Here is a 22,370-nt window from a genome sequence, read left to right as displayed (position 1 = left end):
CTAGTAGCCACTGATAGCCTCATCTTGTGTTGATTTGTCTAATCATTTTTTAAAGCCATCCAAGCTAGAGGCCATCAATACGCCTTGTGCAAGAGAATTCCATAGTTTAAATATGTGCCATGTGGAGGCATCCTTCCTCTAGTCTGTCCTGAATCTCTTCAGATGCTTTGGATTATCGCATGGATTCTATATTATGAGAGCAGCAGGACACCTTCTGTTTATCCACTTTCTCCATATATTTCACCTGCTTCAAGAAGATTGACAATATATGTTGTGACACCTCCAGGGCTAGATGACTGTCAGTTGAATCAAGGTCAATGTTATTAAACAAGTTTAAAAATAAAAAAGAAAGAAATATCAAAGGGGGACTGCAGCGTGAAATTGCAGCACTCAAATTTATTGATAACTTTCTCCTGTTCATTTAGGAATAATTGGGACCAGGGTTTTATCATGTCCTCCTACCGGTGTTAAATTATCAGAGCAAAGCCAGGAAGATTGTGTTATCCCTCATTGCCATTGTAGCAAACGGTCATTGTGCTCATCACTGCGCTCATACCAGGGATGGGAGGCTCCAAGTCCCATCAGCCCCAGATGACATGACGAATGGTCAGGAATGATGTGAGTTGTTAAAAAAAAATAAGAATCTGAAGGGCCACAGGCCCCCTATCCCAGGTATATATGTTTAGGCTTTGCATCTCATGCCATTTCCCCCAGTGGCTGCAATTTCCCCTATCTAGGAGGCAACTACAGCACCCCTTAAAGATGGCTTCTAGTGAATGACAGCACAGCCTTCCAGAGGCAGCCTGTTCCACTGGTAAACAGCTCTGGCTGTTGGAAACTTCCCCATTGGTTTACTGAAATCAGGATCCCTATCATTTCCAGTCCTATTAGTTCCAGTCCTCCTCTCCAGAGCAAGAGAGAACAAGCTTGTTCCATATTGTGTGTGGCAGACTTTCAGTGATCCCTTAATCTTCTATTTTCCATAATCTGCCCCTGTATGCTGCCATTTTGGACATCAGAGCCCTGACACTGGTAGGGCCAGGAGAACAGAGACTGTGGCAGCAATAGAGAAGGAGACATTGTCATCACATCTCCCTTTCTAAGACCAGGAATCTCTCTCTGCCTGAGAGCCACAAAGAAAAGTCTGGATGGCCACCTTTAGCCCCCAGGTATGAGGTTACCCATCCCTGAGCCTAGAATTGCTGGCCTGTGATTCACAGTCAAAGACCTTTCCTGCCTTTAATTAGTCTGCATTTATATCTGAAATCCCCCTTGATATCATTAAGCATGCTGAAAGCTTGCATCGCTCCTATCACTTTTAATGACACATTGTAACCTTCCCATGGATATCACAATGCATGGATGTAGAGAGGAGACGATAATAAATCGAGTATAATTTCATCGTTCATTAACATTGTTATGCTAACAAGCCCTAGCAGAAAAATACATCAGCTTCAGCTTCCAAGAACATAACTTGAAAATTAATGATGGGGAAGAAATTCATGTTCATTTGCATAATCCTTGTTGTCATCCATCTGTCTCAAGAGACAATGGAGTGTGCCTCTGGGGGTGAGTGAAACTGTTGGAGAATTGCAGTGCCTGCTGTGGCTGCAGAGACTCATAACTCATAACTGCTGCCTTCTGTGTTGTTTTTGCTGCATTTAGCAGCACCAAGGTGACCTCTCAGGGCACAAGCCTGGGCAATGTGTATGGGGGTCCTGGGCCTTGCTGAGAGGGACCCCCCAAAGGAAAGCTGAGCAATGCATTTGGCACCAGCTTAGCTGCAAAATCTGCCGGAAGGAGGCGCACAAGGAGCCATCCAACCATCTTAGGGACTGCACTCCAGATTTGTGGAGGCTTTACTCCTTAGTCTTTACTTCTCCCAAAGTTGTCCTGCAAGGCAGTGGAGGTTTAGGATCAGAGATTTCCTTCTTCTAGATGTTCCCAGGTTGATGAGCTCCATCTGCCCCTCATTTCCCTCTGCAGCATGTGCATTAACTGCCTTCGTTCGACCTACTATTTGTTACTGCTGGAGGCTGTCTTCACATGTAGGGGACTTTAGAGAGTGCAGTTGACTGCTGAATGGAACACAGTTGTAGGCAGACTGAGAAACCTCCACCCACTCTAGCAAACCTAGACTGAGAGACAAGGGTGACACCAGCAGTTTCCAGGATCCTTCCTCTTTGCAAGACTTTTGTGAGTGAGCTAAGAGTTTGATTGGTCCTTGGGTGAGAGCCAAGTTGGGTGGGTGGAGTCCTGAGTGAGAGCCAGGAGGCTGAGAGGGGAGGATGTGTCAGAATGTAAATGAATTGATATTGGCTTATATTTATTACTAACTTTGTATGAATATAACAGTTTTATATCTGTGTACATTTGTAGTTGTTTACGTTGTCAGTTGTTGCATTGGTTTTCTATACACTGCTTAGATATGTATTTTTTAAATATACTAATTGGTATAGAAATTGTGCTCGTAAATAAATAAATAAGATGGGGAAAATGAGAGACATAGAGAAACTGAAATTGACAGATTCACCCATCCCTACTGAAAAGCAATTGGAAAGCTTGAAATATTTGTAGGATTTGAAGAAAAAACAAGAGTAGTGTTTCTTTTCCCCCTAGACATCACCATTATTTTGGCCTTAGTCTTGTATCTCATCTCCTACTCCTGAGCTTTTCATTTCAGTGCTATGTGATTCATGAAAAGGCTGAGTTCAGCTTGTTGTTTCCCCTTCTCCTCTGTGCCTGTTGATTTCTAATTATATTCTTTTCGTTAATGTTACTCCGACAACTTCATTTATATTTGAAAGCCCTCAAGGAACATCCCTCCTCCCTTCTAGGCTTATGGATGGGTTCTACTTGCTTTCTCCTTAATACTTTCCACCCTTGACTACCCACATCGTAATTGATGTATTAAAAATTCATTTTCATGCTTCCAAGAAGTTTTGGATTCCTTTGATTCAAGTTGCCGAGACGAAACAAAGAAAATAGTGAGTGTCATCTTAAAATGCCTTCCCAGGGTTTGATGGCATGTCCTGCAAATATTTCAGAACCTGAAATATTTGCAAGTGCCACTTCTAAATATCTCCACTGCCACAAGCTTTGTGCATCTTCAGACACCTTGACCTTTCTCAGCTTTTTCATGATAGAATAGGAGATCACTTCCTCTAACAGCAAACTCAGGTGATGAGTGCCAACAGAAATGGAGGTAAATGTGGCCACTGGGATATGGAGGAGGCAGTGGGACAACCCTGATGCTTGCAAAGTACAAGAAAAGAAAATGTTGATAGAAATACCTGAAGTGGCAAAAAACAAAACCCAAAGAAACCACCACCAAGACAAAGGAAGCTGGCTTACTCTGAGTCAGACCATTAGTTCATGTAGCTCAGTATTGTCCACATTGACTAGAAGCAGGTCTCCAGTGTTTCAGATGAGGGACATCCCCAGCCGTAACTAGAGATGTTGTGGTTTGAGCTGGGGAACTTCTGCACACAAAACAGATGCCCCACAACAGCTTAATGAGGACTGAACCAACCATGGAATGCTGGGAGAGGGGAATGGAATGAGCTGTTGGATAAGAGCATGGCTGGCTGAACAGACAATGCAACTGTTTTTTTTCAGGGCCCACTGTATATCTTATTTTAAAATAACTTTTAGCCTGCTCTTTGGCCAAAAAGGGTTCTTAAAGTGGCTTACAGATCAATAAACAAAGGACAGTGCCTGCCCTCTGGTTTACAATCTAAAGACATGGCACAAAAGGGAAATGGATTTGGAGGGAGGAGGACAAACTTGGGGACAAGTTCTTAGTTACAGGTTCTTCTTATAACCAGCCAGGATGGAAAATTTCAAGGACAGGTGCAAAAAACTGGTGGTCTCTCAACTGAGCCCCTCATCTTCTGCAGCTTGCATGTGACATGTAATACAGGGAAGAACAAAATCATTCCATACATTTATGAACAAAATCTTCACTTCTTGGATGAAGAATCAGAGTGGGAAGTTGAGAAAGAGCATGGGAGAGAAATCAGCCAGCAGTCAAGGGGGTTACCAACCTTTTCAGCCCTATAGGCAAATTTAGATATCGGAGTGAGTATTGTGTGTGCCACCCCCTCTGGTCACTTATCTCCCACTACCTCAGATCAGCTGCCATGCCATGAGACACTAAGAAAGTGTGTGTGTGTGTGCACACGTGCGCGCACACACACACACACAGCCCCAGCCCCATTCAGCTTTCCCAAGAGATCTGGGCAAAAGTCAGATCCAGCAGAATTTATCTGAGTCATGAAAAGCACATAGAGCTGAAAGTGCACCACTCTTCCAACTTTCTCCTTCAATTCTATGTACTATTCAAGGAAGAAAAATATAACCACATTCACCACCTCATGACCAAGGGGGCAGGGAGTGGAAGAGGTTAGAGTCTTTTAAGGCTCCCAGGGATAACTTCTAAGGCACCACTGAACCCACTGGCACAATGTTGGGAATCAGGGCTTCTAGGAAAGGAATGACCTTGCAGAACTTTTTCCTCCGGTTCCAATCTCCTTGCGCACCAATGCACCTCCCTGGAGAGGTTCTTATGTAAAACACAGTTTCACAGCAGGATTCTTGTTTTAAAGAAACCTTCTGAATTGCTAGATCTTACTCTTATGCGGGAATCATAAACGGCAGCTTACAGACTCTGCAGTTTAGTTGCTACACAAGGCACGCAGCACCAACTACACAAAGCACAGATAAATTATGTGCCAGTGGCATCTAGCAGATCTAAAAGTAATCACCAAAATGCTGCTTCTCTTGCACAAAATGCAGTAATGTAATTTCCCTTTTGAGATGCTAGTATTGAACAAATTTGAACAAACTGTCCGACTTTAGATCTGTGCTGCATGACACTTAATAGAAACATTTCTCTGGCAATAAAAGCATTCCAATTAGCATCCCTTAGAACAGGCTTCCTCAACCTCGGCCCTCCAGATGTTTTGAGACTACAATTCCCATCATCCTTGACCACTGGTCCTGCTAGCTAGGGATCATGGGAGTTGTAGGCCAAAAACATCTGGAGGGCCGAGGTTGAGGAAGCCTGCCTTAGAACAAGAGAGCTGATGGGTGGTGACTTGCAACACTGCAGATTGCAGGTTTTTATGGTTTGGGAAAAATGGATCTGTGGGCCAAACCCGGACCTGTGCTGGGCCCAATTTGGCTTGTGGGCCAAAGAGTCTCCAACCTTGCGGTCCATGGGAAGCCCTGAAGGTGGAAATTGTACTGTGGTGGGGGGGGGAGAAAAAGTGGGGTAGGTAGGGAGAGAGATAGATGCAGAGTGAACCATGCAATCCTGGAAACTCAACCCACTAACATCTCTGCCCGCCTCCCACATGCCGTGCTTGCCAGATTACCCTCAAGATAACTGCATTATGAGAGAATGTGCACTTTGTGGTGGTGTGCAAATCCATCCACTCTAGATTAAAGCAGTCCTCTAGACACAGAATGAATCCTGTTGGGTCATAATAGCATAAGAGGAGCCCTGCTGGATCATGGTCAAGAGCCCATCTAGTCCAGCGTTCTGTTCTCATAGTGGCCAGTCAGATAGCCCAATAGGAAGCCTGAAAACAGGTCCACAGATCAACAATGTTCTCCCCAGCAGCTGGAATTCAGACGCATATGACAGTCAAGGCAAAACCTAGCCATTGAGGATAGTAGTCCTTGCCCCCACCCCTACCTCCAGCATATGATCACTGGTGGAAATGATATTGATGGTACTAAATTTTACAAAATAAATATAAAATAAATATATGCATATATGCTGCTGCTGCTTTTTATCTCTCTCTGTTTTTCCTTCAGGGTGCCTTTGGGCATCAGGAGATGGCAAACTCTCAGGTGCCCATCTGAGGACAGCTGCTACTGCAGCAGCAGCAGCAGCAGCAGCAGCAGCAGCAATGTATAGGAAACTAACTGAAGTGATAAAGCAGAGAATGCGGCATTGCTCAAATGTCATGTCAACCCAGGTTAATTCCATCTGGGACAGGGTTTTAAGAGCTCAGGAACAGGGTAACATTCAGCCAATGATTCCCCCCACCCCCAGCTCAACACTATCCTAAATTACATCTATGGATGCTCTGCTTTTCTCAGAGAGAGACCTTCTTAGATGAATACAGAGCAAACCTGGACAGCATTTAGGTTTGTGAATGTCAGTATTAGCCAAGGTTCTGGTATATCCTTTTGCCCACCTTCAGCATAATGGTGATAATGATGATGCTCACAATCTACATTGCATTTTCAAGTGTTCCAAGCACACACCTCATCTGCTTATAAGCCTTACACATGGGAGTACAGTGGTACCTCGGGTTAAGAACTTAATTTGTTCCAGAGGTCTGTTCTTAACCTGAAACTGTTCTTAACCTGAGGTACCACTTTAGCTAATGGGGCCTCCCGCTGCCGCCACGCGATTTCTGTTCTCATCCTGAAGCAAAGTTCTTAACCCGAGGTACTATTTCCGGGTTAGCGGAGTCTGTAACCTGAAGCATCTGTAATCTGAAGTGTCTGTAACCCGAGGTACCACTGTAATCAACATTGTGCCCTCCAGATGTTGTTGGACTCCTTGGAGTCCAACGACATCTGGAGGGCACCACATTGGCTACCCCTGCTAATATATATTAGCAGATGGGGGGCTGAGAGAGAAGCTTGCTTAAGCCTACTTACAGCGGATATGAGATCTGAACCAGGAGCTCCCTTATTTGCCACTCAGCCTTGCGGTTTGGACTGTGCTGCACCAGCAACCCTGTCCTCATTGGCGAGTACTTTGGTGAAGTATTATATATGCTGTAACTGGTCCCTTGGGGGCATCCCCTGGAGTATGCCAACACCTCAAAAATATTCATCTGGCTTCTCCACATTTCTTCTTATGCACAGATCAAGTCAAAATTTGCCTTATTTCTAGAACATTCTAGGGAGGTTATTTTTTCCCCGTTTCCCTTTTGTGGATTGTGCCAGCTCTCTGGGTTTCAGTATGACTTTGGGGATTTGATTGTTAATGGTTCATAAGTGGGGCCTGCAACAAAAAGCTGCAGTGTGAGGTGCTCCAGTTCAGTGTGCCAGCCTGTCTGTTAGCCAGCCAGCCCCCCCCCCGTCAAGATACTCCATTCCATTTTCTCTCTCCTGTGATTTCCACTGCCAGTCAGCATTCTGTGCCTAATGAGCATGTTTTCAGATCCCCTCTGCAAAGTTTTTTCTCCAATTTCTTTTTTAACCTGTGCTATACTAGGGGTTCCTACAAACACACTAATACGCTTCTTTTGTGCAAGGAGTGGGCTGTTTTGGCTACAAAAGGGTCCACACTCACAGAATGAGTTAGCCATATAGGATTCTGGATTTGTAGGCCACATTGAATTGTGTCCTGTGCACACTTAAGCAGATAAGGCACATTATAAGAAAGATGACAAAGGTGGTGATGTTTCTAGAATAGATAGTAGCCAAATTGAGTTTTGACTACTATTTTGCTGCTCCTCCACATGCAAGAAATATAACTTAATTGACAGACCCTCCAAGTGTCCCTATTTTCCAGGGACATCCTTGATTTAGAAAAGCCGTCACAGTTTCTGATTTGATCCTGGAATGTCCCACTTTTCCTTAGGATGTCCCTATTTTCATTGGAGAAATGTTGGAGGGTATGGAGTTATCTGAGTCCCAAGCCATCTGAAGGCAATCCTGTATAAGGAAGTTTTTGGTTTTTTTAATGTTTAATGTTTTATTATGTTTTTATGTATGTTGGAAGCTGCCTAGAGTGGCTGGGGCAACCCAGTAAGATGTGTGGGGTTTAAATAGTAAAATCATTATGGAATGGGACGTCCCTTTTTCATTGGAGAAATATTGGATGGTATGCATTGATTATAGTGGGTGTAAATCTAGACTACTCACATCTCTGTAGTGAATGCTAACTTTGGACAGTTGTTTCTCCAGCCCGTTATGGCAGGGATGCAATTAAGTGAAGACAAAAGATTATAGGTTAATGTGAAGAATAGGTTTGTTGAGCACAACAGCATCCCCAAAGCAGCAAACTGTATTAAGAAAGATCAATAGAATGCAAGTGGCAATTAAGTTTTAACTAAAAGGATATAAAGTAGGAGAGACAAAGGGGCTTAGTAAGCAACCCAATGAAAGAGGCTGCTTTGATGAGCTATGGAAAAACGTGCACAGCCTCCAACAAATGTGTGGTAGCCTTAGCTGGCAATTGACTACATGATATCAGCAGATGAGTTCAAAGGAATCAATGGCCTCAGCAGATTGCCTTCCAAAGCAATTGCAACACAACTTTTTTTTTTTTTTAACGCAGGTAGCAGTTCTTCTATTAAAAACAGAAACTCTTTAATCAACTGGTGTCTTTGCATTAGAAATAATAAAACATAACACTGAAGGAAAGTCCCTACTGCACATTAATCACATATATTGTTTTCAGTGTCCAACCTTTGCATAACCTTACTCAGATAATCTTTTACTGCAGAATCTACTGTTTGTACAGATAGCTTCCCCTTTTGATTCCAGATTACCTGCACAGCATGAAAGTCTATGCTCAAAGCATCAAAATAAGCAGCAGGATTACGTTTCCAAACTTTCATGTGCTGCAGTCAAATAAAAATGGGCTGACAATGCTTCTTTGACTAACCAAGAGTGGAAAAGATTCCCCAAGGAAAATAAATCTAAAACAGATTCATTGTCAGAGATGTTTAAACAGAGGCTGGATGGTTACCATTGAGGGATGTCATAGCAGCTGATTAACGTTATCAACATGGGATTGGACTAGATGATCTCAGATGTACCTCCCATCTCTATTATTCTACTTTCAATCAAATTAATTGATTGCTCTGCATATTCGTCTAGGACAGTGCTTGCTTGCTTTTAGATGGTGCACATACTTCTGCCAGCTGGTGCCATCTGTGTAAGGATGAAGAGGGAGCACCTATTCTAAGCAGTGCCAGGATGGCATCAAGGCAATTCCCTGTAACAATGGCATACACCGAAGACAGGGATCCTGTAGCCCTCCAAATGCTATTGCACTACCACTCTCATCATCCTCTAACCTTTGGCCATGCTGGCCGGAGCTGATGGGAGTTGCAGTCCGACAACATCTGGAGGGTCACAGGTTCTGCATCTGTGACATACAATCTAATAGAGAAGGCAAAAATTAAATGATGGTGGAAACGATAAAGGAAAAACATTCTCAATCAACTGGAAACTTATACCCAGCATTTGAGTTATGGGTGGAAAGCTACAGGAGCTGGCTGCAAATTATAGCACAGGTACTCCAAGGTTGGGTGGGGTGGGGGTCTACTCTCCTCTGTTCCCATCCCTTAATTAACCTCCATCTCCGGATACCACTCCATGACTTCATGAGGGGGTACCCTTAGGTCTCAGGTTTGGGTCCTGAAATCTCGGAGTCTGGGGTGGAATCTACACACATGTTAAAAACATAGTGAAAATGCTTATTTAAAAAAAAAAACGTTTTGAAAAATGCATCGGATTTGCTATAGCTCACATTTGCCATCTAGTGTCACAATTGTATATTGCACTTTACAACGCATTCAAAATGTTTTATTTGCAGCTGGGATGCTTCTAATTTAGCAACCCAGCTTTACAAACATTTCTCTGTGTGATGGTGTCCACTATTTCAACGGCCTTCTGGTCCAAGTCTAGCTTAAAGCTAAATGATTACATTTCTATTTAAAATATATTTTATTTCTCTAGCAATTGTAGAACTTATTTTAAAATCTATATCTATAAATATAAATTACTATGTGCAAATGTTATGCAAATCAATGTCCTTTGGGGGGCAGGTGATGTGCATGTGGCTACCCTACACCTGCCTGCTCCTGATACCTTCAGTACACCCATGACTCCATTTCCCACAGTGCTCATCTCCTAGCTCTTGGCCCCACAGAGATAGCGAAAAGGGTAGAGTCACACATTGCTGGAGGCCTTTTGATCGCTTCTGATCTCAAATCTAAGGATTTTCTAGATTCCTAATGCAAAGGATACAGAAGATAGGTCAACAAAAAAATGAAAGGTCTAGAGCGGTGCGACCTTTCGCGTGTTTCCTATTTTGAGTTTAGACTGTGAGTGCCCTAAATGTTCCTTCCTCTGTGAACTAGAGAGACTACATTCCCCACAATGCTATTCGCCCCTTATGAGGCCACTCCGCTAGATGGTTAAAAACACTCCAATTCCCATAAGGCTCTGCCTCTTTCCCAGCTCCTACATATGAAAGGTTGTTTTTTAATCCTGCTTCTTGACCAGAACGGGTTCCAAAACGCAATTTTTAAATAATAATTAAGCACAACCACCTACAAGAAAATAATTTATATTAACAAAACACTCGCACACAAACCTGTCAGGGCGTCCAACGGGGCGAACTACGAGTCCCACAATGCATTGCAATCTCTTGACCTCGTCCTGTCCGTTTTGTCTCGCGAGGCCTGAGGCAGGGAAGCCGGATTCGGAGCAGCGAGAGAGGGCGGAGAAAGCTCGTAGGCGAGGCCAGAAGCGCCTTCTGGAGTCGGGCCTGGAGAGGGGAAAGAGGCTGGACACGGAGAGGACCGACATGGCCGAGACGGACCCCAAGACCGTGCAAGACCTCACCGCCGTGGTGAGGCGGCAAAAAAGGCAGCCGCGGGGAATGCAGGGAGCGGGCGGGAAAGGATTTCGGTTGCTATGGAGACCGACTGGGGCCACTCAAGTCGGGGAGTGTGTTGCCATGGAGAAGAGAGAGGGCCTACCTAGCGGGGGGGGGGTTGCCATGGAGACGAGGGCAGGAGTGGTCAGGGCGGGTCTGATTGCCATGGAAACCGAGGGGGCTCTGCTTGTTACAGAGATTGGGGGTCGGGTGGGGCCTCTATGGATATTTGGGGCGGGGGCTGCTCTGTTTATTTTAATGACTACTCCAGAGAGAAAAATGTGTATGTGATGGATATTACATAATGCACATATCTTAATATTGTGTATTTTTGTAATCTGCCCTAAGACACACACACACATTCGCCCCCCCCTCTTATATATACACTATGCACATAACAAATTTATTTACATCCTGCCTTTCAGAACGCAGATCCTTCCCAGGCAGTTTGGAAGTAACAAAGATTCACTAATACTAATATTTAGAATACAACAACCCATTAGGGTACTTCCTACAGTGTAGTTGGTAGGGGCAGATATAGGATTCTGGAGGGCAGGGCTGTGTGTGTGCTGCATGCCCTACCCCTTGACTTGCTAAGTTGGTGCTCTGCCCTCATACCAGTGTTGGCAATGCTGTCCTGTCACCAGCATTTAGCTGCAGTCCAAGCACCTTTTGCATGTGGTGTAGTGGGGAGTCACTGTCTTGGCCACCTCAGGCTACAAAACGTTGAATTGGGCCCAGAGCATTATGGAAACATATTTCAGGATGCATTTTGTATCCTTATTCATTGGGATCCCACCCTAGCAAGAGAAATTGAAACATCCATACATAATATTTTATCAGTGGCGATGCTCCTATGCAATTTTGTATTTGTTGGATTGACAAGCCCGCCCCCCACCACCGCCACGCTTAATAATTTGCTATTTGCCAGCCTGGCAGTTTCCACGAGAATAGATATTTTCACAAAACTAACCCTTCAGAACTTAATTTAAAGCTTCATAGCTCAAGTATGCTTGGGACCTTTGTCAGAACCCGGTGTTCACTTTCAGAAGTTGTGATGGAAACATTTCACTTGCAGGGCTTAGCATTGAGCAAAACGCCTCCCTTGGGTTAAGTACTGCACCTGGGAGCTAAGAAATTAAAATCCTGTGGCCCCAGATAATTCCTGTTTAAAGCAAAACTCTTCTTTTTTTCTCATCAGGTGCAGACACTGCTGCAGCAAATGCAGGACAAGTTTCAAACCATGTCTGACCAGATTATTGGCCGGAATATCCTTTGGGTTTTCCATCTTTTAAACAGAGCTCTTTGTGTGATGTACAGAATGGATGAATTCTATAAATCTCCCAAATGACTTGGTTCCTCCAAAGGCTGTATATTTAAAGCAGTATCATACCACTTTCAACAGTCATGGGTTCTCCCAAATAATCCTAGGAACTGTAGATTGTTAAAAGTGCTAAGAAGTATTCAGCGATTCCATCTCTCTCCTCACAGAGCTGCATTTTCCAGAGTTCCCTGGGAAGAGTGAGTGATGGTTAAAACATTATGTGATGGAGCCTAACTTTTGAGGACAAAGGGAGGGAAGGTAGAGGGCTGTTATATACCAGATAATATATTATTTCTCCCCCAGCCCAGGATTGTCTTTTCTGGCAGGATTGCAGGAAGTGAATGATGATTTCTTGGCATATAGCTACTAGCCATAACAACTTGATGAGTACTGGTCATCTGGGAGCAGCTGTAGAAGAGGCCTCATGTCCTCCTTGTGTTACTGTGTTCTAAAGTTGTTAGCGCTTCAGTAGGTGCTGAGCAGTTTTTACTTTTATATACTGCTTGATTGTAAAGAAGCAGTTTACAAAGAGAATAAAACAATAAAATTATTAGTAAAAACAATTTAAAACATTCATGAATTTTTTAAAAAAACACCAAGCAATAAACTAAAAATGCACCACATTTTAAATATCTGGGCAGGCATATCTAAACAAAGACATATTTAGCAGGGACCAAAAAGAGTACTGTGAAGGCATCTGCTTGATCTCAATAAGCAAGACTTCCAAAGCATAGGTGCTGCCACACTAAAATGCCAATTTCTTACAAGTGTAGGATGTGTTACATGTGGACTCTGTAACAGTGCCAGTTCCACATAACATTGAAATCTTCATTATTGATTTTTATAATGAGGCCCAATTTACTTAGTTATAAAAGCATCAGGATCTAGACTTTCTGAGGGTCAGGTGGTTTCTCTCCACTTTTGCATTTCTCTACTCTGTTTTCTTTAACTCTATTCACTTGATGACATGAGCTGCCGTATTGACGACCTGGAGAAGAACATCGCAGATCTCATGACGCAAGCTGGAGTGGAGGAGCTGGAAGGCGAGAACAAGGCACCTGCTACTAAAACATCAAGTGAGAATCATGTTCAAATGAGTTCAGTGTCTGCAGAACAAGCTAAGCAGGGCTGCATGTTGAGAGCTGAAACTATCTTTTTGGACTGGGAGCGGGCAGGCTAAGCAGAGTGGCTTCAGCTGGTGGATTGGGAACCCAGATGAAGGGGATAAGATGGGTTGCACCAGCACCACAATCTTGCATTGCTTTGTTTTCTTCTTCTGGTAAGAGAGAGGGAAAATACCTGCTAAAATGGATAGGGAACCCATGAACCTCCAGATGTTGCTGGACTCCCAATTCTCATTGTCCCTGATGATTTGCCATGATGCTGGGGTTGAGTTGGCACCCAACAGCATCTGGTGAGCTACTAATTCACCACCCCTTTACCAGAAAAAAACTAAAAGTAGACCTGTATTTTAATTGGGTCTGAAAGTATCAAAGAGTGCTAGGCTTGGACTGTCTGTTTTCAAAGGTTGGAACAATTTACCCCTCTGTTTAGAACAGGAGCTGATTCACACACCAGATGCATACAGTGCTAAAGCTAAATAGACCTTGGCTTGCTAAACATTGGATGGGTGCCATGCCCTAGTTTTCCAGAGTGTCTTAAGTTTAATAGAATAATACTTCCTGGAGTATTATTGGCAGTAGGTTGTAAATAGAAGAAATAAATGGATGGCACTTCTTGCCACCAGGTGTAGCTGTGGCTGCGTGGAGAAGAGTCTTGTTGATAGAAACAGCTGATAGTAACAGTAGTCACTTGTGCGCTATACAGCCTATAGAGCTATATCTCTTTGAATACCAGCTGGCAGGATACAGCTGTCACCTCATGCTCTGCTTGCAAGCTACAGAGAAATCACACTGGCCAGTGTTGGGCCTGGCTTAGTGGTCCAACAAGCTAGTTAATAAGGTTCTTAAACAAGTGGAACCTACCACAAACTATTGCAGTGTGGAGGGCTCCTGTTCAGTGTGCCAGACACCCATGGCCACCTTCAGGATATTCCATTACATTTCTCTCCCTGATTTTCTCCCCTTATCACCCACAAAATCAGCTGGCATTCCATGACCACTGAGCATACTTAGTCCTTTTGGGGCTGTTTTGGGAGCCTCTCCTTCCTTCCATATTTCCCCCCTCCCCCAAGGTTTTCTTGAGAATTCCCTAACCCTGCCTCTGGATTATTTTGGATGGCTCTGTTTTGGCTACACAAGAATAATCCACATTCAGAAAATGTGTTCACTGCTAGCATGTAACCACACTTCCTTTCAGATTTAACACTGTCTGCCTCCCTCCCATGTTAAGGGCTGCATGGTCAGAACATTTGCTTGCTTGCTTGTTTATAGTGTTTATATCCTGCTTTTTATATCCCAGTTGCTGGGAATTGCAGGCAGGGAGAGTTGTCTTGCTCTCAGGTGCTGCTTGTGGGTTTCCCATTGGGACATCTGGTTGGCCACTGGGAGAACAGAATGTGGGAGTACGTGGGATTTGGGCCTGCTTCAGCAGCCAGACTCTCCTTGTGTTCTTTCCTTCAATAACCCCAAGGCCACATATGTAGTTCTGCCTCTTGTTTGTTTTCATAACAACCTTAAGAGATAGGATGGGTTGGGAGGAAGTGACTGGGACAAGGTCATGGACTAGCAACTTCATAGCTGAGTAGTGTTTTTGATCCTTGGTCCTAATCTTGGACTCTACTTGCTACATTATTTTTTCAGTTAAAAGTATTTTTAGATGCAGACTTTGTTAACACTGCTTATGAACATTGGTAGTTTTCTCTGGTAGCATTCTTGTTAATAAATGTGTCTTACTTTTTAATCCCCTCAACAGCTTGCCAATAATCTACGATGGGTGCTGGAAGGAAGCGGTTTTTACAAGCCTACAGGGATTTGAAGACGGCCTTTTTGTTTTCTTTCCTTTGTTTTTCAACTGCTAATATGTAAACGCATTTTTCTACTGCTGTAGAACTTGCATTCTTAATGTACCTATAGCTAGATTTGGAACAATTTCTATTCTGGTTTCTTGTGTATTTGTGGGTTTCACACAGTTTTTCAAAGTAACATGTTCTATAAACTTTGGTTGTTTAAGCAGAATTTGATGGCATTGCAAAATTTGATAAGAATTGAATTGAAAATACTAACATTATGAGTGGGCTTTTGTGAGGTCGCACTTTTAAAAAGAAAAAGAAAACATTTTTACTTGTGGCCTTTTTGTAATTATTTTCAATGACGTGGCTAAAGACTAGTCCTTTCCATCAGCCTGTACAACAAATTTGTCATGTGTTTGTAAGGTACTTTTGTGGACTGGAGTACAAGAATGAAAACACCGTGTTCTAAAATCTGTCATTGTGCCAGTATGTTGCCCTGTTAGTAATGGATTTAATACAACAAGCAATCTGCTCTGGGGGATTTAGGCTGCATGAACCATAACTCTTCTTTTTAGTTTTCTTATTATCAGCCAGTGTTCTTCATGATACCAGCTTGTGGTTTTGGGCAAATGATATATTAAGGTCATATTTCAGTAAGCTGCAGGCAGTGCTGCCCTGGGAATGGGCTTCTGCAGTTGGGAGATATCCCTTTAGAAAGCTAGTTTATTCCCAGGAATGGAGATTACCTGTTTAAACCTATTATTAACTGGGGGTGGATGGTTCTGCCTTCCTCATAAAATAAAAGGGAAGTATTACTGGGACATCCCAGCAGCTCATCCTGGGCTCCCTTCTTTTTTAAATGGGATGCTGGATGTGAAGACCATCCCAAAGCCAATGTGAATCAGTGAAGGTCCTGTGCTTCATGGGCCTACCTGGGTCTTGGCTTGGTGACTGAAAAATAGCCCCGCCTGCTTCAGGATCATATCCGTTCCTGCACCTTCAATCACTACCACCTCTTTTCCATGTGTCTTGTGCCCTCCAAGGGAATTCCTCCAGTCACTTTTAATAATCACTGGTCAAGGATCTTGCTGTTGATTGATTTTATATCCCAACAGAGTGCAGCAAAGGAGACAGGGCCTATTGCTGCAGGTAGGTTCTCTAGCACAAGATAGCCGCAACCCCAATCCAGCACGCTACAAAGCAAATGTCATTTGCACCAGGATAAACGTAAATGCAAATATAGCATTTCCTTATGCTAGAGATTGGGAAGCTCTGGCCTTACCACATACTTGCATTGTTCCTGACCATTGGTCATGCTGACTGGAGTTCCCAACAACAGCTGGAAGACTAGAACTCTTAAACAGTGTAATCCTATACATATTAATTCAGAAGAAAATCCCGCTGTTCAGTGGGGCTTGCTACTAAACAAGTGTATCAGGATTGCAGCCTGAGAATCCACTATACTTTGCGTCAACATACTTATACAGTATAGCCTCAGAGTTCCCTAGGAAGAGAGTGATTGATAAACCATGCTTGGAATTGTAGCTCTGGGAGGGGGAAAGGGGTCTCATAACAACTGGAACACTATGATCCCCAGGATTCTTTGGATCCCTGACTGTTTAAAGTGGCATGATACTGCTTTAAACATACTGTGCAGATGGGGCATATGATAAGCTCTCATGCATGCTTGCTTTGAATCTTAGCTGCTGATAGCACAGAGAGGACCTGTCCCATGACAGGCCAGGTTATATGTCAATTGCTCTTGCTGGTTAGCCCCTCCATTTAACTGGCTTGCTTGTGAAAAGACTCAGCAAGCCTGATGTGAACCAGGTGGGGTTCCATCTACATAGTTGTAACTGAAAGAGCCACATATTGGTCCGTAAGAGGTCTTTATCCACTCAAGGTAATAGCTGTAGGGGGCTCTAGAAGACATTGGGAACCTTCTCATTTACGGTATATATTTTACCAGCAGTAGAACCCCTTTAGGGGTTGAACATTTGTTAATGGGCAGCAAGAAATAAAGAGAGGAAGATAGGATTCTTTGGGGTGACTAGCTGGAAGTTGTAATAACCCCTCACCTTGTCTAAAACATGCAAGATACCTCTCCACCCATCTGCATCATCTGTTGTTCACCATCTGTTTGTGCCACTCGTAAAACATCTCATGTCTGTTGTGGTGATAACGTGGACACTGTTATTACTCAAGGTGCCAAGGAAGCCCTCTTAAGCTGTATTAAGAAAGCAAATGGAGATAGGAGAAAATGCATCGTGTACCACCAGCCTTAGACTTTCCAGTCCTGTTAGAACTGTCTAATAAAAATGCTGAAATTGCTCTAAATTAAGGCTAGATCTGTGTGTAGGAACTCTGCGGATCTTGTGTCTTTAGTGATTAACATTTGGTTGGACGTCTGCACAGTGAATAATTATTCAGCCATGGGGTCTGGGGTGGCCAGGGGGATCTGGTCATCCAGTGTGGGCTGCAGGATGCTGGACAAGATAGGCCCTTTGATCCAGCAAGGCTCCTGCATTATATTATTAGCTATAATAGCTAAATGGAAACTCCATGCTTAGAAGCCCTATACCTCTTAACCTGTTGCTGGCAGGCGAACAGCAGGGAAGGGCTGTTGCTTTGTCATCCTGATTCTGAGCATTCCAGGGGCATCATGCTGGCCATTGTTGACCAAAATGCTGAGCCAGATAAGCCTTTGGTCTGAAACAAAAGGGATTGATTACACTTAACATGCTTATGTGAGACAGGTATGCTGTGACAGTGCCCCAGTTCACAAATAGCAATAAACCAGCTTTATGTAAGCACACTGATTTCTGGAGAGGAGGTTGTGGCCACATTGCTCCTCCAGTGCTACTGTGAGCTAAATCAGGGTTTGGCTTAGTGTGCTGTCCAAAGTTAGGCCAATGGTTTGTCTCACTGAAGAAAAACCTTAAACTGTAACCAATGTTTGCCTTGGATTCCATACCCATTAGCAGATGGCATGGTGGGGCAACGGTGCTCACCTAACCTCTTGACAGTTGAGCCTCTGATGGTTACCAGGAAATAGAGAAGGAAGGGTGAGGCAGTGTGGAATTTCATGCAGTGCAAACACATCAGCAGGAGCGCCAGATTGGTTCTGCCAATGTGTTTGCACTTCAATGACCTCCCTCCACCTCCCCGGTAAGCAGATGTGACTGTCGGGTCAGGTGAGCACCACTATCACTACACTGCTACTGACGACATCTCACATCACCCCAAATCTTTTAACATGCTAGCTGGGAATGATGGGACTTGGAGTCCAACAGCATCTGTAGGGGCACAGGTTCCTCATTCCTTAGCTAAAGCAGGGCAGAGTGGGGTGGAAAGGGCTAGAATGGGAATTCTGATGACAGATCTCTTGTATTAAGTGCCATTTGCCCCTGAGATTACAAGTAATAATAATATAATAATAGTTATACCCCGCCAAACTGGCTGGGTTCCCCCAGCCGCTCTGGGCAGTTTCCAGCAGAATATTAAAATACAATGATTCAACAAATGTTAAAAGATTCCCTAAACAGAGCTGCCTTCAGATGTCTTCTAAAAGTCTGATAGTTTTTTATTTCTTTGACATCTGATGGGAGGGTGTTCCACAGGGCAGGCACCACTACTGAGAAGGCCCTCTGCCTGGTTCCCTGTAACTTCGTTTCTCGCAGTAAGGGAACTGCCAGATGGCCCTCGGCGCTGGACCTCAGTGTCCGGGCTGAACGATGGGGGTGGAGACGCTCCTCCAGGTATACTGGGCCGAGGCCATTTAGGGCTTTAAAGGTCAGCACCAACACTTTGAATTGTGCCTGGAAACATCAAGTTTTCAATTGATGTTTCTTTCTTTTGCAGTTCATCAGTTGAAGTAAAAAAGCAATAGCACAGAGCTGATGGTAATCAGCCCACACCAAAAACAATGTACTCCACGATTACAGTCAGCCCTGATTCACAGACACAAACACACCACTTGATCTCTGATTACTCAGTGCCCCATGACACCCAGCTGGGTGCACTAGCTGTTTGCAATGAAAACCCACTGAGCTACAACTGAAAATACAAAACTCGTTTGTGAATCTGAGTAATTTGGACTTCTCAAGTGGAGTTGTTTTAGTTTTATTTATATCCCACTTTTCTTTGAAGGAGCTCAAGGTAGTATGTTTTGCTTTCTCCCTCCCCATTTTATGCTCACAAGAACCATGGGAGGTTAAGCTTAAGAATCTGGCTCACCAAATGAGCTGCGTGGTTGAGTGAGAATTTGAGCCCTGGCATCCCTGGTCTTAGTCCAACACTCTAGCCACTACACCACACTGGCAGCTTTTATTTTAACATTCCTATATTGGAAAGCAACCACAACTGGGGAGGAGAGGGTCGTCTAAACCCTCAATTTGGAAAGCATAGATTGATTTTATTTTGTTTGTTTTTTAATTGCACTCAAATTCCCTTGGCATTGTTCTTCCATGACTGGTCGCCATCCTTTCTCATTAGCTACACTAAGAGTAGGACCTTTAGTGTGGCAGCACCCGTTCCTGGAATGTGTTTCCAATGAACAGCAGGCAGAAGCCTTCATGACTGACATTTAGGCACCTGCTTAAAACTCACCTGCTCACCCAAGTAATCCCTGATGGGTGATCCAGCTCTGTTGACATATTAACCTGATCTACCCTTTGTGATCTCCAAGTAAGATTGGAGTGATCCCTGCCTGAAATCCTGGAGGACCATTGTGAGTCAGTGTAGACAATACCAAGCCAGTAGCCTGACTTGGGCTGAGGCAGTTTCCTATCTTCCTATGACAGTTCTGGTTCCTGGCACAAAGGGACATCTGTTTTCCTCTCCTTGGAGTTTGGCCATAGCTGATTTTATGTTTCTCATCCTCTAGAAGCATAAATCCACATTGCAGTTTTATGGCAGATACTGCCCTCTAGTGCATGATGTCCCTGTTTCTTGTTTTTAATAAAATAAAAAAAACAGAGTCTGTTCCAATTATTTATCTTGTTGCCTTCTTACACTGAAGCTTTGATGTTACCACTTTAATGGGCCACATGTGGATTTGAAATGTGATCATTAAACTAGGCAGTGTGTTTACCATTAAGGAAGTGAACAGGGCTCAACAAATCCTTCTGTACGCCACCGTTTGAACCTCTGCTTTGCTCCGAAGGGGCTCGAGGCTTGCTGTGATCTCTCTCTCTCTGTGGCTCTTTTGAAATTAAATCATGTGAAAGATGAAGGACAGGGGAAGAAGAGTACTGAAAATGAAGCAGCCGCCATATCTGGGCTGTGATTCAAAGGAGGCAACAGCAGACACCCAGGACAAGATTATAACCCTACCTCTTAGATGTTTCCTGCAGCAACCATGAGTGGGCCTTGCACGGTTGTGATGAAACCCTCCCTCCAGGCAAAATGAGAAAGGCCTCTGTGCAAAGCTTCTCAAGGAGCAGCGAATGGGCTACTAGCCTCTGAACTTGGAACAATTTGCCTGAACTCTGAGCAGAGCCGACCCAACCATTAGGCAGAGTGAGGCAGCTGCCAAAGGCAGCAGATATGGGGATGGGCAGCAGGGTAAGGCATAGGAGAACAGAGTTGTGTGTGCTACATAGCCTACCCTGTGTCCTCTAAGCTAGCCCACTGATCTTAGCAAATGAATTGAGGTGATACCACGACTTTTGAGTTCCTTGTGACAGGTTAACATAACAAGCAAGTCAAAGAATGAGGGGAGAAATCAAACATAGGCTGGTTGCTGCTTTCCTTTTTTTAAATGGGGTCCCTGCTTTCACCCTAACAATGTAAACCCTAGCATGTTTACAAGAGAGGTTATATTGGACCTCGGCAAGCCACAGATCTCTCGTTAAAGCTATGACCTATCAGACATAAGCATCACTGAGTTCAGTTGAGCTGACTCACAGTAGGCATAGCATAGCAGTTACACAGATCTTAATACATTTCATATCATTACACACACACACACACACACACACACACACACACTACTGCTGTTTGTGGGGGTGATAATGGGTCATGGATCATTTGTCACAAGAAAAGGGGCCCATCAAATATCCCGGAGCTCCAGCAGATGAAAAAGTCTCAGAGCTGCATTGTCTCCTACCTCCCCTCTCCACTAAGCCATGCATACAATAGGAGGCAGAAGAGGAGCACACAGTCATTGCCTTTAAATTGGCCCTTTTTCTTCAGTGCCAATGCTCTAGGTCAGATTTCTTCCATATGATGTTGGGCTACACCTCCCATAATATCTTGCCATTAGTTATGCTGCCTGGGGCTGATGGGTGCTGTAGTCCCACAAAACGTGGAGGGCCACGAGCAGAGTGAGGTTGCTTTTGTTTAGGCTATAAACAATTGCCTGGATTTCAGCACTGGACAGCTCCTCCTTGACCAACATACTTTTGCTTCCAGAGCAAAACTCCCTTAACATTTTATCACTAGTTATCCATAAATCATATGTGCAGCCTGGTTGATAAAAGGCACTGGAGACTCTTTAGTTGTTATCTGTTTATCTGGCATCCCATCCTGAATTCTGATATGTACATTTCTGCTTCCCCATGAGTCAAGCGTGAACATATTTCTTGCTCTAAATGATTTGGGAATTTGGACATTAAGCTCTACTCCCAGTGGTGGCTTCTTTTCAGGCTGGCGAAGAGAACTACAAAGTACTTAACAGACCCCCCTGGGGAACTAAAGGCACCATGAGGAAGTATGCTTCTCTGCATTATGCTCCATGGGGTTCATTTAGTGCTCAGTAATGATAGTGTGCAATTACGTCTCTTCCACTCTCTTCCTTTCCAGTTTGTGGTCTGTGCTGTCATAAAAAAGCTAGTCCAAGGATACTCAGATTATAATGGCATGGAGAGGTGGATTCTCCTGTCTGCATAAAATTCTGTAGAGGAAACAAATTTGCACTCAAACTCTTTGTTGTTATTTTGCTTTGCTTTGGGGCTGTTGTTGTTTTGCATAAATTGTTATGCTCTTCAGCAGCTTATAGAAGCAGAGTGAACTCTGCAAAGTGGCAAAACAATAATAATGGCACGTGAACCTCCTTTTAGTAGGAAAAGTCAGGAAGGTATTGATGTACATCAACTTAGCTTATGCTATCAGCTCCTAATAAGCCCACCAAAGGACAGAAAATACTGTCGTGGCAACCAATTTTCCAGGGGTAACTTAAATTTGTGGGTGTCATTAGTCCCACGGAAACAACTTCATAGGGCTGAGTAGAAGAATGAGGCCATGGAAGTGGAGCTTGAAGTGGGGCCCAAAGGTTTGGGAGCTATTGAGCTGCACACCAGGGAGGGACTGAGCCAGTTGTCAAGTAAAGGTACCATCAGACATCCTGAGAACTGAGGAGCAGCCACCTGACTTGTCTTTGGCACTGCCTCTCATCATAGAAGTGCACCACACCTCTGAGGAAGTTCTGAAGTTGGATCAGACAGTGAACCAATTTTATCAACTTTGCCTTCATCTCCAAGGATGCTGTG

General features: G+C 43.8%; 1 protein-coding gene and 2 long non-coding RNA genes across 3 annotated transcripts in view; 1 reads left to right on the top strand and 2 right to left on the bottom strand.

Annotated features, from left to right (window-relative positions):
• The window catches only part of LOC309537896, a 22,929-nt gene extending 12,450 nt beyond the window's left edge, over positions 1-10,479 (bottom strand). Inside the window, exon 1 of the long non-coding RNA XR_014222049.1 lies at positions 10,361-10,479. This is a non-coding gene — a long non-coding RNA (uncharacterized lncRNA). The remainder of the gene's footprint in view (positions 1-10,360) is intronic.
• On the top strand, positions 10,471-15,351 carry HSBP1 (heat shock factor binding protein 1). The gene is made up of 4 exons (XM_082233045.1): positions 10,471-10,618; positions 11,847-11,913; positions 12,929-13,045; positions 14,844-15,351. Exons 1-4 carry the CDS (start codon positions 10,574-10,576, stop codon positions 14,852-14,854), a joined length of 240 nt encoding a protein of 79 aa, XP_082089171.1. The 5' UTR covers positions 10,471-10,573; the 3' UTR covers positions 14,855-15,351.
• On the bottom strand, positions 14,935-22,370 carry LOC309537878. Its single transcript, XR_014222028.1, has 2 exons — positions 22,248-22,370; positions 14,935-21,775 (listed from the first exon to the last, which is right to left on the bottom strand). It is a non-coding gene; the product is annotated as an uncharacterized lncRNA (long non-coding RNA).

Source organism: Podarcis vaucheri, assembly GCF_965113315.1.
Source record: "Podarcis vaucheri genome assembly, chromosome: 7".
Classification (NCBI taxonomy): Eukaryota; Metazoa; Chordata; class Lepidosauria; order Squamata; family Lacertidae; genus Podarcis; species Podarcis vaucheri.
This window is presented reverse-complemented; position numbering and strand designations above follow the sequence as displayed.

Coding starts and splice junctions, on each gene's coding strand:
- HSBP1 (XM_082233045.1), top strand. CDS start 10,574: ATGGCCGAGACGGACCCCAAGACCGTGCAAGACCTCACCGCCGTG. Junction 10,619..11,846: donor TGCAAGACCTCACCGCCGTG/GTGAGGCGGCAA, acceptor TTTTCTCATCAG/GTGCAGACACTGCTGCAGCA. Junction 11,914..12,928: donor TGACCAGATTATTGGCCGGA/ATATCCTTTGGG, acceptor AACTCTATTCAC/TTGATGACATGAGCTGCCGT.